Source organism: Salvelinus namaycush, chromosome 19 (genome assembly GCF_016432855.1).
Source record: "Salvelinus namaycush isolate Seneca chromosome 19, SaNama_1.0, whole genome shotgun sequence".
NCBI lineage: Eukaryota > Metazoa > Chordata > Actinopteri > Salmoniformes > Salmonidae > Salvelinus > Salvelinus namaycush.
Genome location: NC_052325.1, coordinates 48179236 through 48195713, shown reverse-complemented (window position 1 = coordinate 48195713; position 16478 = coordinate 48179236). Strand labels below are relative to the sequence as shown.

The following is a 16478-nucleotide window of genomic DNA, read 5'->3' as shown; positions in this document are numbered from 1 at the left end:
GGCTAATACTGTATATGAATGTCATCTGATGTTAGCATGTTATTGATTTCATGAACCTTATGTCTATGGCTACATATATTAATATGGGCTATTTTCAGCCTTTTCCTGGGAAGCTTATCAGAGATAGACATAATACTGAAAAGAGCAAATAAAGCAAGAGAACAAAATATACATTCAGCAGTCGATTAATCAATTGGTGTGTGTTCTGTGGGGTTGAAGCTACGAACCCATAGGCTTGGCTCTCTCATCCCTTCAAGGCTTCTGAGAGGGAGGGTGGACAATGAGCTTGTCATAGCGGATGTAAGCTATGTCCCCACGCACTCTGGCAGCTTTCATTGCTGGAATCAGTTATTTTCTCTTCTGGCGCACAGCGTCAGGATAGTCCTCGTTGAGGAAGATATACATTCCTCTCAAGTTCTTGGCTCTTTCCAGAACAGCTACCTTGTCCTTGAACCTCAGGAACTTGACCACTATTGGCCTGGGCCTATCACCTGGGCCGGTGGTGGGTTTTCCAGTCCTGTGGGTGCGCTCCACCTCACTCGTCTTGTGGTCCATCTTCAATTTCTCAGAAATCATTTCCCTCACGTTGTCCTCAGACTCCATCCAGGTCTCATGTGGAGATTCTGCAATACCGTCCACAACCATGTTGTTCCCCCTTGATTGTCTTTCCGCCTTGATTGTCCCATTGTTATCCTGGATTCACACACAGAATTTATGTCCTCTCTCAATGACTTACAGATTGCTGTCATCTTGCCTTTTTCGTGTTTCAACTCATCGAGTTGACCCTGGGAGAACTGCAAACTGTTCTTCAGGTCCTGGACCTCTGGTAAGGTCGTCCATTCTTTTATTGGTAGAATCCACGAGTATTTGGACAAATCACTTGAAGCTATTTTCTAGTTGTAGAAAAACAACTGCTTGTAGGTCTCTTTTCATTCATTTAAAAGATCCTTCACGTGTGATAGACAGACACCACTGTCCTCAACGGTACTCCCGCCGGCATTGGTCTTTGTCATGGTAGCTAGCAAACTAGGTCATGCTGTTACTCCTCGCAGTTCCAGACAGGGCAGTTCACGGCGAAGATTGAAAACAACAATCAGCAGGGATCTAGACAGCTACAAACCGCGGTCCCAGCCACAATGGCTAACCGCGTTGCGGGCTGTGTTCAAGAAAACCTTGCTAGCTTGATGTGCAGCTAGCTAGCAGCTAACCTAGCTGCGACACCAAATAGCTCCTCAGACCCATTCTTGCTCGGCAGGATCACTGGAAAGAGACAAGCAGTCCCAGCAACTGATGCCAACTGCATTGCGGGATGAAAACTAAGAAGCTAGCTACCAAGAACCTTCCATTACACTTTCAAACAACAAACTTTTCAAACAAACAAAACCGAGCTCTTCCTCGTTCCACGTTAAACAAGAAGCAACGTTTGGCAGCTGTGTCAAACACCATTGACCACCATTGGGGGAGGGATGGTCCAAAATAGTGGTTGTCAAACTTTGTTTTGCTTTGTTGAGGGTTTTATTGGGCACAGGGGAGAGTAGTGCGTTTTTCCCTGGTTTACATTGGCTCTTCTGCTTGTGTTTTCCCTATAAACATTGGCTTGACTATTGATGTTGATATTACCCTAATAAAGTTTAGAAATGCTTTTGCATTTTTTTTTATGATACCTTGAATTGGACCATCCCCCCCCAGTAAATTCGATCTGTCCCTAAAAATCCCCCTAGATACAGTCACATCTCCTAGTCACGTCATGAGATTTGTAAATTAAAGAGGAATATAATAATACGAACCAAATGGAGTTTACCACCTCCCCGTTTAGAGTTTCTGGCGCAGCACAGAAATGCCTTATCCAGATGGAACCATCATGCAGTCCCTCCAGCAGGCAGAGAGGCAAGAGGCATTCGCCCGCCAGTGCAGGATCAAGCTACACTATTCACAACCATGTGTGATGTTCGATGTAATTGCATTGCTGGACTTTTTAAAACTTAATGTATTTGTATTGTTCTAAAAATTTACAAATAAAGGGAAATGTATGGTTTCAACATGTCTTTTAATGTTTATTTGTTTTAGCTATCGTTCAGGGCAGGTTGGGCTTTCCTGTTTTGCATGTTATTTTGGCATTAATACGTGTCACACATCAGTTTGCAAACAATGCAAAAAATATATATATCGTTGAGTTAATAAAGATGCATACAAACATGATCTCTTTTTAGTTTTCTTGGGTAAGGCAGCTCCAAAAGGTGTTTCAGCCTAGCTCAGTGCTTTCTGTGGTGGTGGGGCAGGCCAGCAGAAAATACGGAGTGTTGCGCCGTGATTGGCTCAGTGCTCTGTCACTCATGGGGACACTACGTCACCTAAGGGTAGAGCTAGAAAATTCAAGTCCCTGGGTGCTGCCATAGAATTACAGTAGAAGTGCCCAGCTAAGAAGACTCAAGGCCATTGGACACAGATAAAATGACGTCAAATCACATATCTATAGTAGCTTTGATTGGACATGTCAACATCATACTTTCAAAATCTTAGCTAGCTGTCATCATCATGAATAAAGTCGACAATCTACTGGCAAATCCTTTTTAATCCTTGTCATATGAAGAGAAATAATGAAGAGAAAGTATAAATAAAACCTATCGGTGCTCATCAGCCATTGGATATAAACATTACACAACAAGTTGGAAATCGCTAATTCAACAATGAGTGGTTTGGAAGGAATCACTGCAAGCGTTGCAAAGCCTGCTATTCAGTGGAGTGGCTGTGTAGTCCCAAGTCTAAGATTAAGGGTCTCTTTTCCCAGTTTAAAATTATAAACATTCATCATTGGCCATGTTGTCAATGAAGCATGATTTATGCCGCGCTCAAAAAAAACTTAACTCGGAACTGCAAAATCTGACTTTAGTGAGTTCAAGACAACTGGGAATTCTGGAAAAACGAGCTACAACTGGGAAAATAATTGTTGAACTTTCGTCCAACTCGGGAGATCAAACTTTTTGATTCAAACTTTTTTTGTGTGTTCCAAGTTGTCTTGAAAGCACCATAAATTCAGAGAATGTCAGACTTTGACAAAGTTTGATGACAAAATTTGCCCACGAAGGACCGGCGTGCCACCTTTCTGTTCAAGTGAACACAGCACAACAAGGTGAGTCCAAACATGTCTTGTATGCTGCTGTATAAAATATGTAATATGCCAGGGAGATATGTATACTGAGGCTAAGAAAGTAATACTAAGTGTACGTTGTGTAGTAAGCTGTTAGTAGCCCATGTGCCTCACCCTAATAATTTGGTCTATTTTCACCTCTTAATTCCGCCTACTATTCTGACTTGGTGGTGCACATGTAGCCTATAACCTGTTTTTGAGAAATGTAATCATCGAAAATTGTAAGAGCTTTCATTGTCTGCTTATATGCCCCCTTTATTTATCCTACCGTTCTGATTTGGTGTACAGGGAGAACACTGTAAGAACGGCCCATGTTCTGAATTGTGTGGCTGTTCATTTAAAAAGTGCTGAACAAATAGCTATATTGACTACCTCTGTCCTAGCTCGCTCATTAATGTCTTAATCGAAATTACGCATTGTCTCTTATGCCATAGTTTGTACATCTCAATTGTCAGTAGAAACCACATTTGTTTAAGCAAGTCAGACATATGAGCTATGTTTTTTTTAAAGACAGTAAATGAGGCTGAATGAACTGTTTCACTGCCAGACAAGACTCCGCTGATAGCCAGGTGTAGCAGTGGTAAGATGTTGGGACTCAGCTGTTGGGACAGCTTTATGTACGCCCTAACAGTTTGTGGGCACCGTTAGTCACTCTTACAGTGCAATTAATGTATTGTTTAGTGTTGTATTGTGTTGTGTAGTGGCTTTGCTGGCATGCATCCCACATTATACATTTTTTGCCCCAACAAGATGTACATGCTAAAATCGCCACTGGTGCTAATACATTTGTGTTTATATCATTAAGCCTTTATGAATGTGTTTTGAATGACCAAAGGGTCTGACTTTAAATTAAGCATAGCGTCATGCGTTATCGTCTTTATGGGTGTGTTATGAATGGCCAAAAGTACTTCAAACTAAGTATTACAGGAAACTCCATAAAGTCTTATTAAGGTTCTACTGCTAATGAAGTTTCTTGTGATCCACAGGTTACTGTAGGGTGTGAGAGATATTTAAATGGGTTAATGGACCTGCAAAGCTTGCGTTTGTGTGTGTGTGTCAGAACCAAGATGATTTGGAGTAGTCCAACCTGAGACTACCGCACTAGGTATTCCTCTTCTGTTCCCACGCTGGTTGATTACAACCTGTTATCAATGGTGCCCACATTTTGTGGCTGATCTTTCAGCGGGGGAGTGGGTGAAAGTGTCAAAGACCTGACTGGGCCCAGCACCACACGGTATGGCTCGTTTTTGCTGTGTGCATATTTGTGTACTGAGGAACATGTAACTTGGTTCCAGAAGAAAGCCACTTTCAATTTCTTTAAGTTGGGGCTTTCATCAAGGTTAGTGTTTCTTGGTGTAACTATACTGTATATACAAATGTATGTGGACACACCTTCAAATTAGTGGATTTGGCTATTTCAGCCACAGCCGTTGCTGACAGGTGTATAAAATTGAGCACACAGCCATGCAATCTCCATAGACAAACATTTGCAGTAGAATGGCCTTACTGAAGAGCTCAGAGACTTTCAACGTGGTACAGTCATAGGATGCCACCTTTCCCAAAAGTCAGTTTGACAAATTTCTGCCCTGCTAGAGCTGCTCTGGTCAACTATAAGTGCTGTTATTGTGAAGTTCAGCAACAACGGCTCAGCTGCAAAGTGGTAGGCCACAAAAGCTCGCAGAATGGGACCGCCGAGTGCTGAAGTGCGTAGCGAGTAAAAATCGTCTGTCCTTGGTTGTAACACTCACTACCGAGTTCCAAGCTGCTTCTGGAAGCAATGTCAGCACAATAACTGTTTGTCAGGAGCTTCATGAATGGGGTTTCCATAGCCGAGCAGCTGCACACAAGCCTAAGATCACCATGCGCAATGCCAAACATCGGCTAGAGTGGTGTAATGCTTGCCACCTTTGGACCCTGGAGCAGTGGAAACGCGTTCTCTGAAATTATGAATTAGGCTTCACCATCTGACGGACGAATCTGTGTTTGGCGGATGCCAGGAGAATGACACCAGCCCAAATGCATAATGCCTACTGTAAAGTTTGGTGGAGGAGGAATAATGGTCTGGGGCTGTTTTTTATGGTTCAAGTGAAGGGAAATCTTAACGCTACAGCATACAATGACATTCTAGATGATTCTGTGCTTCCAACTATGAGGCAACAGTTTGGGGAAGGACTGTTTCTGTTTCAGCATGACAATGCCCCCGTGCACAAAGCAAGGTCCATACAGAAATGGTTTGTCAAGATTGGTGTGGAAGAACTTGACTGGCTTGCACAGAGCCCTGACCTCAACCACATCAAACACCTTTGTGATGAATTGGAACAGCAATTGCGAGCCAGGCCTAATCGCCAACATGAGTGCCCGACCTCACTAATGCTCAAGGCTGAATGGAAGCATGTCCCTGCAGTAATGTCCCAACATCTAGTGGAAAGCCTTCCCAGAAGAGTGGGCTGTTATAGCAGCAGAGGGTGGAGCAAATCCATAGTAATGCCCATGATTTTGGAAGGAGATGTTTGACAATCAGGTGTCCACATACTTTTGATAATGTATTGTATAAGCCTGGGATACCAACCATTCAAAGTTGGCCTTAGTGGGAGTGACCATAGAACACTATAGGAGTGACCTGAGTCAAGTATCTTTCAATGTCACTAGTTGGTTGTGCAACTCTCTTTATTTTTATAGCTCATCGTCACTACTTAACACAGTCAGAAAGTCATAATTATGGCTAAACCCTGCCCATTTCCAGAATGTATCTTCCTAAAATGTGATTTTAAACCTAACCTTAACTAATGAAGACCATGTTTGATGCGTTGGTCCACCAGACCTTCCGCACATTTTGGTGGATGTGTCTGGGAACAAGATGAGGAGTAATGTGACTAACATGACATCACTTTAGAGTGTATGCCGTCCTTCAGCACACTGTCACCCTTCACAAAGCAAATGTTTATATCATATTCTACATAGTGGGTTATTACACGTTTGACGCTGGTGATTATGTCACATGCCACATTTATGAACCTTTTATAAAGCATGACATATGGTTATAGAATATTTGCAACACACTTATGTAGTGCTTATTGAAGGCATTATGAATCCTTTATAAGCTAAACGTAATTTAAAGTGTGCTCTTATTGTGGTGTTCAGCATTAGTGGAGAGAAGATGGCACTTCTGGATGTGAGCTGGGCTGTTAAGAGGTAAGTCTCTCTCTTTCTGCTCTCTTTTCTCCTGTCTTTCCGCTCACTCGTTCTCCCTCTCTTTTCTTTGTCTCGGTCTTTCTCCCCTGCTCGTTGACACCAAGCCAAGGCCATTATCGGCGGTAGAATTGGGCCTTGGACAGAGGATTTAGGTGTGTGTGTGTGTGTGTGTGTGTGTGTGTGTGTGTGTGTGTGTGTGTGTGTGTGTGTGTGTGTGTGTTTGCGTGGTCTATACCGTACCTGTGCAGATGAGTCCGTCGTGCTTATCGCACTCTCTGTCGTCGCACTCACAGTACTCCCCAGAGACCCACCAATCCTGAGGAGATCCAGAGCAGATACACCGGCCACAATGACACGACCCTGCCAGAGCACACACACATTCACGCAAACACACACATACACACACACAACAACAATGGACGTTCAAGTGATCAACAAAATAATTACAGTTATAAGGATAGATTTGTGAGGACAAGGTACTGTGCTCACAACCATAGTGTATTGTAGTCCTGACCCTTTTTAAATTGTGACTGAATTAGTATATATGACAGGCTGGTACCAACCAGTGGGACGTAGTTTTCCCATGCTTGTCCACCCCTTAAGTAAATCACACCAGCTATACTTTTACCTGGGAATCGTCCACAGCAAACCTTCACTGTAAAAGTTGTGTCCTCCTTTGGCTACCCCAGTACTTCCTCTCCTGAACAACAAAAGCACTGTCCTTGCATTTCTCCCATCAGCTATTGCTACTGTGCTCCAGTGCACGTCAAGGGCAGTGAGCGACGGGCTGGATAGTAAGGTGTTAAATGCTTGGAAAAGGCACACAAAGCAGGCAGACGGACGAGAGGGGAACAAATCTCTCATGGCTGTAACCCGGGAGAGGTCTTTTCAGTCTCCACTATTTATCCCCACCCACTGGGCACAGACGTCAGTTCAACGTCTAGTTTCGTTTTACATTTGGTTGAGTTGTCAACTGACATGAATTCAAGGTGAAATCAACAAAACATTTCAGCATATCATTGGATTTAAGTTAAAAGTTGGGTGACGACTTTTTGCAAATCAAATTCGTTTTTCTGTGTTTATTCAACGTCATCACGTAGATGTTTTTGGTTGAAATGACGTTGAAACAACATTGATTCAATCAGTTTTTGCCCAGTGGGTAGTGTGTGCCTGAAGGATGGCAGTGTGAGAGTTGAAGGGTTGACTCTACCCTGAGTCATAGGTTACCGCTTGTTGTCATGAATCTTGTTCTGGAGGCAGCTCTGCAGAGTGGTCACTACCTGGCACAGCTAAAAATTCATAAAATCTGGTTTTAAACCTAACCCTAACCTTTACCCTAACTGAAGGGGAGAGGGTAGTCTTATGCTTGTGTCTGAGTGCAGAGGAGCATGGTGAAACATGCCCATCTCCATTGTGCAGCCTAGGAAGGTGTGAGAGACCAGAGGGTGAGGATGTCCTAAGATGGACAACATACCTTTGGTTTAGTAGATCACTGACAGTACTCCATACTCCAGTAATCTCCATGCACCTGACATTTGGCTGACATCTCAGTGTGACATGCAAGTTGTTCTTTGGTTACATAGCTGAATAGAGTATATGGCCTCCAACACATACAGTGCCTTCAGAACGTATTCAGACCCCTTGATTTTTTCCAGCCTTATTCTAAAATGTATTAAATTGTTAGTTTTTTTCCTCATCAATCTACACACAATACCCCATAATGACAAAGCATAAACAGGTTTTTAGAAATGTTTGTTAATTTATAAAAACTTAAACTGAAATATCACATTTATATAAGTGTTCAGATCCTTTACTCAGTACTTTGTTGAAGCACTTTTGGCAGTGATTACAGCCTCGAGTCTTCTTGGGTATGACACTACAACCTTGGCACACATGTATTTGGGAGAGATTCTCCCATTCTTTTCTGCAGATCCTCTCAAGCTCTGTCAGGTTGAATGGAGAGCGCCGCTGCACAGCTATTTTCAGGTCTCTACAGAGATGTTCGATCGGGTTTGGGTCCGGGCTCTGAGATGGTGCCAGGTTTCCTTCAGACGTGACGCTTGGCATTCAGGCCAAAGAGTTCAATCTTGGTTTCATCAGACCAGAGAATCTTGTTTCTCATGGTCTGTGAGTCTTCAGGTGCCTTTTGGCAAACTCCAAGTGGGCTGTCATGTGCCTTTTACTGAAGAGTGGCTTCCGTCTGGCCACTCTACCATAAAGGCCTGATTGGTGGGGTGCTGCAAATGGTTGACCTTCTGGAAGGTTCTCCCATCTCCACAGAGGAACTCCAGCTTTGTCAGAGTGACCATCGAGTTCTTGGTCATCTCCCTGACTAAGGTCCTTCTACCCTGATTGCTCAGTTTGGCTGGGCAGCCAGCTCTAGTCTTGGTGGTCAAAAGCTTCTTCCATTTACGAATGATGGAGGCCACTGTGTTCTTGGGGACCCTTCCCCTGATTTGTGCCTAGACACAATCCTGTCTCTGAGCTCTATGGACAATTTTTTCAACCCCATGGCTTGTTTTTTGCTCTGGCATGCACTGTCAAGTGGGACCATATAAAGACAGGTGTGTGCCTTTCCAAATCGTGTTAAATCAATTGAAATTACCACAGGTGGACTCCAATCAAGTTGTAGAAACATCTCAAGGATGATCAAAGGAAACAGGATGCACCTGAGCTCAACTTCGAGTCTCATAGCAAAGGGTCTGAATACTTATGTAAATAAGGTATCTTTTTTAAATTTGTTTATACATTTGCAAAAATGTCTATCAACCTGTTTTTGCTTTGTTATTATGGGGTACTGTGTGTAGATTGCTGAGGATTTAAAAAAATGTAATCCATATTATAATAAGGCTGTAACGTAACAAATTGTGGAAAATGTAAAGGGGTCTGAATACTTTGCGAAGGCACTGTAGATATACCATGGATATTGGGTACACTCAGGACCGGCGCCAAGCCTTTTCTGGGCCCTAAGCGAGATCGGCCCCCATAGGCAGCAGGACCTCCTTTCCTGTCCAAATAAAATATTTAAATATTGATAATTTATTCGACTGAGACGTGTGCCGACAGAAAGACACATCAATCTCAGATAAATCATCTTAGCGAGCAAAACAGCGCCCCTTTGTCTCAGTATTTGTAGCCCAAAAGGAGTATGGCATGTCATACTATTTCTGTCCACACAGCATCAGATACATGGGCTACATATACTGAGACAGAGGGGCGCTGTTTTGCTTGATTGCATGCTTTCTCCGGCGAGAGAAAGTAGTTTCTTCTCCCAACAGTAGAGCCTGATCCTCTCCTTCTCCCGATCATTGGAGGTGTCTTGCCCAGTTGATAATCATCCCGATAATTGCCTCAAAACTGAACCTAAACTATATCGAAACAAATGTCACATATAATAAAAGATGAAATAAATGAAGTAAAGTATAATGGGGGAGAAAGGGGGAGACTGGGTAAGTTGATGAGTAAGAGAAAGCAAACAATGCATAATCATGTAATCACCAATTGTGAATGAAGAACAGGGCGGGCCATCCTATTGTGTTGATCTATTCTAATTATATACCCTATATCAGTCCACCGAATCCAAGCAGTCTTATCAGTCTACTCTGGCGTACTTGACCAAGACGAATGGATGCACATGCTGTTTGCGCTCTGCTACAAAATCGAAATGAAAACGACTCAGATGGCAGGGAAGAAATGAATCATGACATCTCTGAGGATTATTCTTCTGATTCTGAGCCTAAGCCTGAGCCTACAACTCCGAGGCCTAAGCACAGAAAAAGACAGAACGCTACGCCCTGATCATGTGTCCGGAGCCATCACCAAATGAAACGGTGAGACTGGAGAGAGGAGGAACAGCACCAACAGAACAAGCCGGTGACAGTGCCGTGGGCTGATTATGAGCACAACATGTCATCACTGAGAGAGCACGTCCTACATCTCAAGCAGAAAACAAGATCCGCATCACACTCACCAACTTTCGTTGTTTATGTGACATGGACATGCTCCAACTGATGCCATTGCTCGAAGACGCACACAGTGTAAGCGCGAGCGGACATTAATTGGATATTTTTGACTGCTCTCATATTGACAGTAAATTATAATACCATTACTGGTTTTGTGCTGATTTTCACTCTTTATCAAGTACAAAAAGTTGTTACCACGTGCCAACGCATATAGTTCCTGTTTCAGTGATAGAACGCTTGACCTTATTTATATTTATTTTTTATATATACCCTACATTAACATAAACTAATAAATGCATTTTTTTTAATTCTAAAGTTAGCTAAGACCTTCATAAACACAACCAAATGATTATTTTTGCATATACATACAATCTATGAATTACACTGTCAGAATGACTGCTCATTAGCTTGAAGGGGGATCCCTCCAGGCCCAACGTCTCTAGTAAAAAATAAAAAATGTGCAGCGCATGCAGACATAGGAGGTCCCGTGAAAAAAAAGAACCCCTCTATCGAAATCAAATTCCCATCCAACAGATTTGTTCTGGCGCTGGCCCTGCCAAGCAGCCGGGGCCCTAAGAAACCACTTATGTCGCTTATACCTGAAGCCAGCCCTGGGAAGACTGCAGGTATGAGGTTGTTGTTTCTTTATGCCTGCTACTACCCTAATCTGTGTGATCAGATCTCATGGAAAGCTCTACTCAAGTGGTCTACACAAATCAATGGAGTAGAAAATAATTGACTGGAATGTAATGAAATAGTGCAGAGAAGAGACACAAAAAGAAGCCAATAGATGGAGATAGAAATGAAATACATGAAATCGAATGACAAAGGAAAAAAACAAAGGAACCTTTTCCATTGCACATGACTCCATCGGCGGTCTCACACAGCTCTTTGCTCTGAGCGTCAGTCATTTCGCATGTCCGGGGGAACGAGCACAACTTCCCAAACCAGCCGTCACCACAGATACACCGGCCGCATGAACAGAAACCATGACCTGGTGGAAGACAGGTTAGACATACAATATGTTATACAATAGAAACCATGACCTGGTGGGGGACAGGTTAGACATACAGTATGTTATACAATAGAAACCATGACCTGGTGGGGGACAGGTTAGACATACAGTATGGTATACAATAGAAACCAGTAGAAACCATGACCTGGTGGGGGACAGGGTAGACATACAGTATGTTATACAATAGAAACCATGACCTGGTGGGGGACAGGGTAGACATACAGTATGGTATACAATAGAAACCAGCAGAAACCATGACCTGGTGGGGGACGGGGTAGACATACAGTATGTTATACAATAGAAACCATGACCTGGTGGGGGACAGGGTAGACATACAGTATGTTATACAATAGAAACCATGACCTGGTGGGGGACAGGTTAGACATACAGTATGTTATACAATAGAAACCATGACCTGGTGGGGGACAGGTTAGACATACAGTATGGTATACAATAGAAACCAGTAGAAACCATGACCTGGTGGGGGACAGGGTAGACATACAGTATGTTATACAATAGAAACCATGACCTGGTGGGGGACAGGGTAGACATACAGTATGTTATACAATAGAAACCAGCAGAAACCATGACCTGGTGGGGGACAGGGTAGACATACAATAGAAACCAGCAGAAACCATGACCTGGTGGGGGACAGGATAGATATACAGTATGTTATACAATAGAAACCATGACCAGGTGGGGGACAGGGTAGACATACAGTATGCTATACAATAGAAACCAGCAGAAACCATGACCTGGTGGGGGACAGGGTAGACATACAGTATGTTATGCAATAGAAACCATGACCTGGTGGGGGACAGGGTAGACATACAGTATGTTATACAATAGAAACCAGCAGAAACCATGACCTGGTGGGGGACAGGGTAGACATACAGTATGTTATACAATAGAAACTAGCAGAAACCATGACCTGGTGGGGGACAGGGTAGACATACAGTATGTTATACAATAGAAACTAGCAGAAACCATGACCTGGTGGGGGACAGGGTAGACATACAGTATGTTATACAATAGAAACCAGCAGAAACCATGACCTGGTGGGGGACAGGGTAGACATACAGTATGTTATACAATAGAAACTAGCAGAAACCATGACCTGGTGGGGGACAGGGTAGACATACAGTATGTTATACAATAGAAACCAGCAGAAACCATGACCTGGTGGGGGACAGGGTAGACATACAGTATGTTATGCAATAGAAACCATGACCTGGTGGGGGACAGGGTAGACATACAGTATGTTATACAATAGAAACCAGCAGAAACCATGACCAGGTGGGGGACAGGTTAGACATACAGTATGTTATACAATAGAGACCATGACCTGGTGGGGGACAGGTTAGACATACAGTATGTTATACAATAGAAACCAGTAGAAACCATGACCTGGTGGGGGACAGGGTAGACATACAGTATGTTATACAATAGAAACCATGACCTGGTGGGGGACAGGGTAGACATACAGTATGTTATACAATAGAAACCATGACCTGGTGGGGGACAGAGTAGACATACAGTATGTTATACAATAGAAACCAGCAGAAACCATGACCTGGTGGGGGACAGGGTAGACATACAGTATGTTATACAATAGAAACCATGACCTGGTGGGGGACAGGTTAGACATACAGTATGTTATACAATAGAAACCATGACCTGGTGGGGGACAGGGTAGACATACAGTATGGTATACAATAGAAACCAGTAGAAACCATGACCTGGTGGGGGACAGGGTAGACATTCAGTATGTTATACAATAGAAACCAGCAGAAACCATGACCTGGTGGGGGACAGGGTAGACATACAGTATGTTATACAATAGAAACCAGCAGAAACCATGACCTGGTGGGGGACAGGGTAGACATACAGTATGTTATACAATAGAAACCAGCAGAAACCATGACCTGGTGGGGGACAGGGTAGACATACAGTATGTTATGCAATAGAAACCATGACCTGGTGGGGGACAGGGTAGACATACAGTATGTTATACAATAGAAACCAGCAGAAACCATGACCTGGTGGAAGACAGGGTAGACATACAGTATGTTATACAATAGAAACCAGCAGAAACCATGACCTGGTGGGGGACAGGGTAGACATACAGTATGTTATACAATAGAAACCGTGACCTGGTGGGGGACAGGGTAGACATACAGTATGTTATACAATAGAAACCAGCAGAAACCATGACCTGGTGGGGGACAGGGTAGACATACAGTATGTTATACAATAGAAACCAGCAGAAACCATGACCTGGTGGGGGGCAGGGTAGATTCTTATGAGTAGAATATCACAATACACATTTGAAAAGGAGGGGGATGATGATCGAAAAAGTCAGTAATGTTACCGGTGTCAGTGATGCTTTTCTAAGTTGTTTTTGTAAGAAAAAATGTGTGTTCTGTCCTCTATTGTGTTTGGTTGTATGAACCACTGCACACAAGACCCCTCACAGGGAAAAATTGTAATTGGAACTTGAATTTGAAGTTGTTTGGATTTGAATCTCCATTTCTCTCTGGCCACGTTACCACCATTATGACGTCACTTGAATGGATCTAGTGCATCACGAGGAAATAAGCTTGGGTTGCCATGGAAACCATCAATAACATTCCACATTCACAGAATTCTAGAGACAAATTTCAAAACTCTCCTCATGAACAACCAAACCTTCTGAGAAGACACGTCGAACTTTGGATCTCTTAAATGTCACGTCACTATGACTTTGGCTACGAGTCTGACTCCGACTCTCAGTCTGATAAGGAGGAGCCTATGTGTCTGGCTGTGACTCTGAGTCTGAAGAGTCCAGAGAGCTGGGCTTCTACCTCTTCATAGATCCCACACCCTCCCAGCCATCCTTTGCACTCTTAGAATTACATTTTTCAAAAAAGGGTTCTTCAGCTGTCCCCATAGGAGAACCCTTTTTGATTCCAGGTAGAACCCTTTTGGATTCCAATATAAAACGCTGTGTGGAACAGGTTCTACATGGAACCGAAAAGGGTTCTACCTGGAACCAAAAGGGTTCTACCTTGAACAAAAAAAAGGGTTCTTCAAAGGGTTAACCTATGGGAACAGCCGAAGAGGTTGGAGGTAGCGCCTTTTTTTTGTGTGTGCTGGTCCCGCTGGCCAATGCCAGTAGTGTGCAGTGATTAGGAATGATGTCCTGAATCAGGCTGTGGTGGAAGAGGCAGTGTCTGTGCAACCAGCTCTCGCAATCTCATTGCATAATTAGAATTTATCCAGGTTTCCAAACATCAAATTTCAAAGTTGCTCCAAAGTGTTTTTGTTACTCCTGCTCCTGTGTATCGTTCAACTTCTCCAAATGTCAAATTTTGAAGTTAAGGTATGGGTATGGGTTAAGGTTTGGGGTAGGGTTAAAACATTACGTTTAGGCTCTCATTCCAAATGGTTAACGTATTGTCTGTTCTTAATGTGGGCTAATAACCAGCTGACGCTAGTAAGAGTGTATTAACACAAACACGTGTAGCATCTCCAGGCCTCCACCCATACAAGCCGCTGATGCACACCTTTGGAACATCGACATTTCAAAAGTATAATAAACCAATTTAATGTACACCATCACAATAAATCCATTATTTATTTTACGTCTAAAGAAACACTATCTGAAAATATATTTCAGGTGAACAGAATATGAGTTGATCCACTCTATGTTATCTGGTTATGCTCCATGCCATAGGCTGTAGGCTTGTTCATTTAGCTGACAAGATATGCTTATAAGTCCCGTGCCATTATTTTATATTATATGATTTTATAGTAAGAAGAATATAATTGAACTTAGCTGAATAAAATCAAAAGGTTATTTTTCCCATTACAGAGTGAGTGCGCGTATGAAGTGGCTATGTTGAGCGTAAAAGTGATCATTTGAAACAGGTCCTATATGCTAGACATAGAGTTATTTGGTAACATTAGTTGTGAATGATACAAAACATTAGAATAAATGGGCTGCGTGGTGCGAGTATAGGCTATTGAGGATTTGAGAAAGTAACAAAAAAAGTTTGCGCTCTGTCCCTTGCCTCAGGTTGCACAGCTGTTCTCTCATCAAGTGATCATATTTCCACCCATCAGACTATTCTCAATTTAATCTCGTCTTTACTAATATGTCAAATTTAAATTTAAATTTAGAATGGCCTATTGTTAAATGGGTAGGAGCAGGGGCACTCGAATAAAGAATTGATAGCGAATTGTGGCCGTGCGCTTTCTCGCTGGTCGGTTTTGTAGGCTTATTCGGTTGTAAAGCAGAGTATGCGCTTAATATGAGCAAGTGAGAAATAAACATAAGGACACTATTTTCCCTCCACACATCAACCACTGTTTGAGGAGCACGCTTTCGCTGCCCAACAGGTGTTATTCCGCCCAAACTCTGTATCCCCATGGGCTCTCCAACCTTGTTCCTGCAGATACTCCGTGCTTAATTTGGGGAAACCAAGTGAAATCGGTTCTGGAACGTCGATAGTGACATGTTTTCACGAACAAAACATATTTCACGAAACTGTTGACGGCCCGTCTGCGTGCTCAAGAAAACATAATAAAGGAGAGAAGAGGAGATAAAACGCATGGTGGTGAGGTATTCTGTATAGCTAAAGTTAGTCACCCAATTAACTATAAAACATATGAAAATATGAAAGATCAAATACAAATTCACTAATTTAGGCTGGCTGTAAACTGCCCTGCAAAATCAATGAACCAACAGCATTGCCTGGGGCATAATAATACATACAGTCCACACTCAAAAGGCAATTACTCAAATGTGTTTAATTTTGGAGTATAGGCTAGACCAATTATGTACCAAAGACATCTTAAATCAGTTTTGTTTTATGTTTTTCTGCCATGCGTAATATGCGGTAGGCTATGTAACGTGTGATGGCACAGTAATCATTTTTATTCCCATTTTTTTCCCGGGGCTTGGGCTCATACATAAGCTATAATATGTGTATGGGTGTTTTGAATGAATCATCACCTTAGAAAGCGCTGTCCGTTTTGTTGTGTTAGGATTTGAAACAACTTCCTGCTGTTGAACTTCTTTCTTCAAATTGATCATCACAGTGAGTTGAGTTTTAAAAGTACGATAGGCCTACAGTTTTGATGATAAGTGTCGGATGTGATTTTAGATCGCTTTTGCATT

The 16478-nt window shown here is 42.7% G+C and overlaps 1 protein-coding gene across 1 annotated transcript in view; it reads right to left on the bottom strand.

The window, feature by feature from the left end:
- The window catches only part of itgbl1 (integrin, beta-like 1), a 119526-nt gene that overhangs the window by 4240 nt on the left and 98808 nt on the right, over positions 1-16478 (bottom strand). Inside the window, exons 10-11 of the mRNA XM_039014351.1 lie at positions 11150-11296; positions 6581-6700 (exon numbers count right to left, since the gene is read on the bottom strand). Of these exons, the coding sequence (XP_038870279.1) occupies positions 6581-6700; positions 11150-11296 (267 nt within the window). The remainder of the gene's footprint in view (positions 1-6580; positions 6701-11149; positions 11297-16478) is intronic.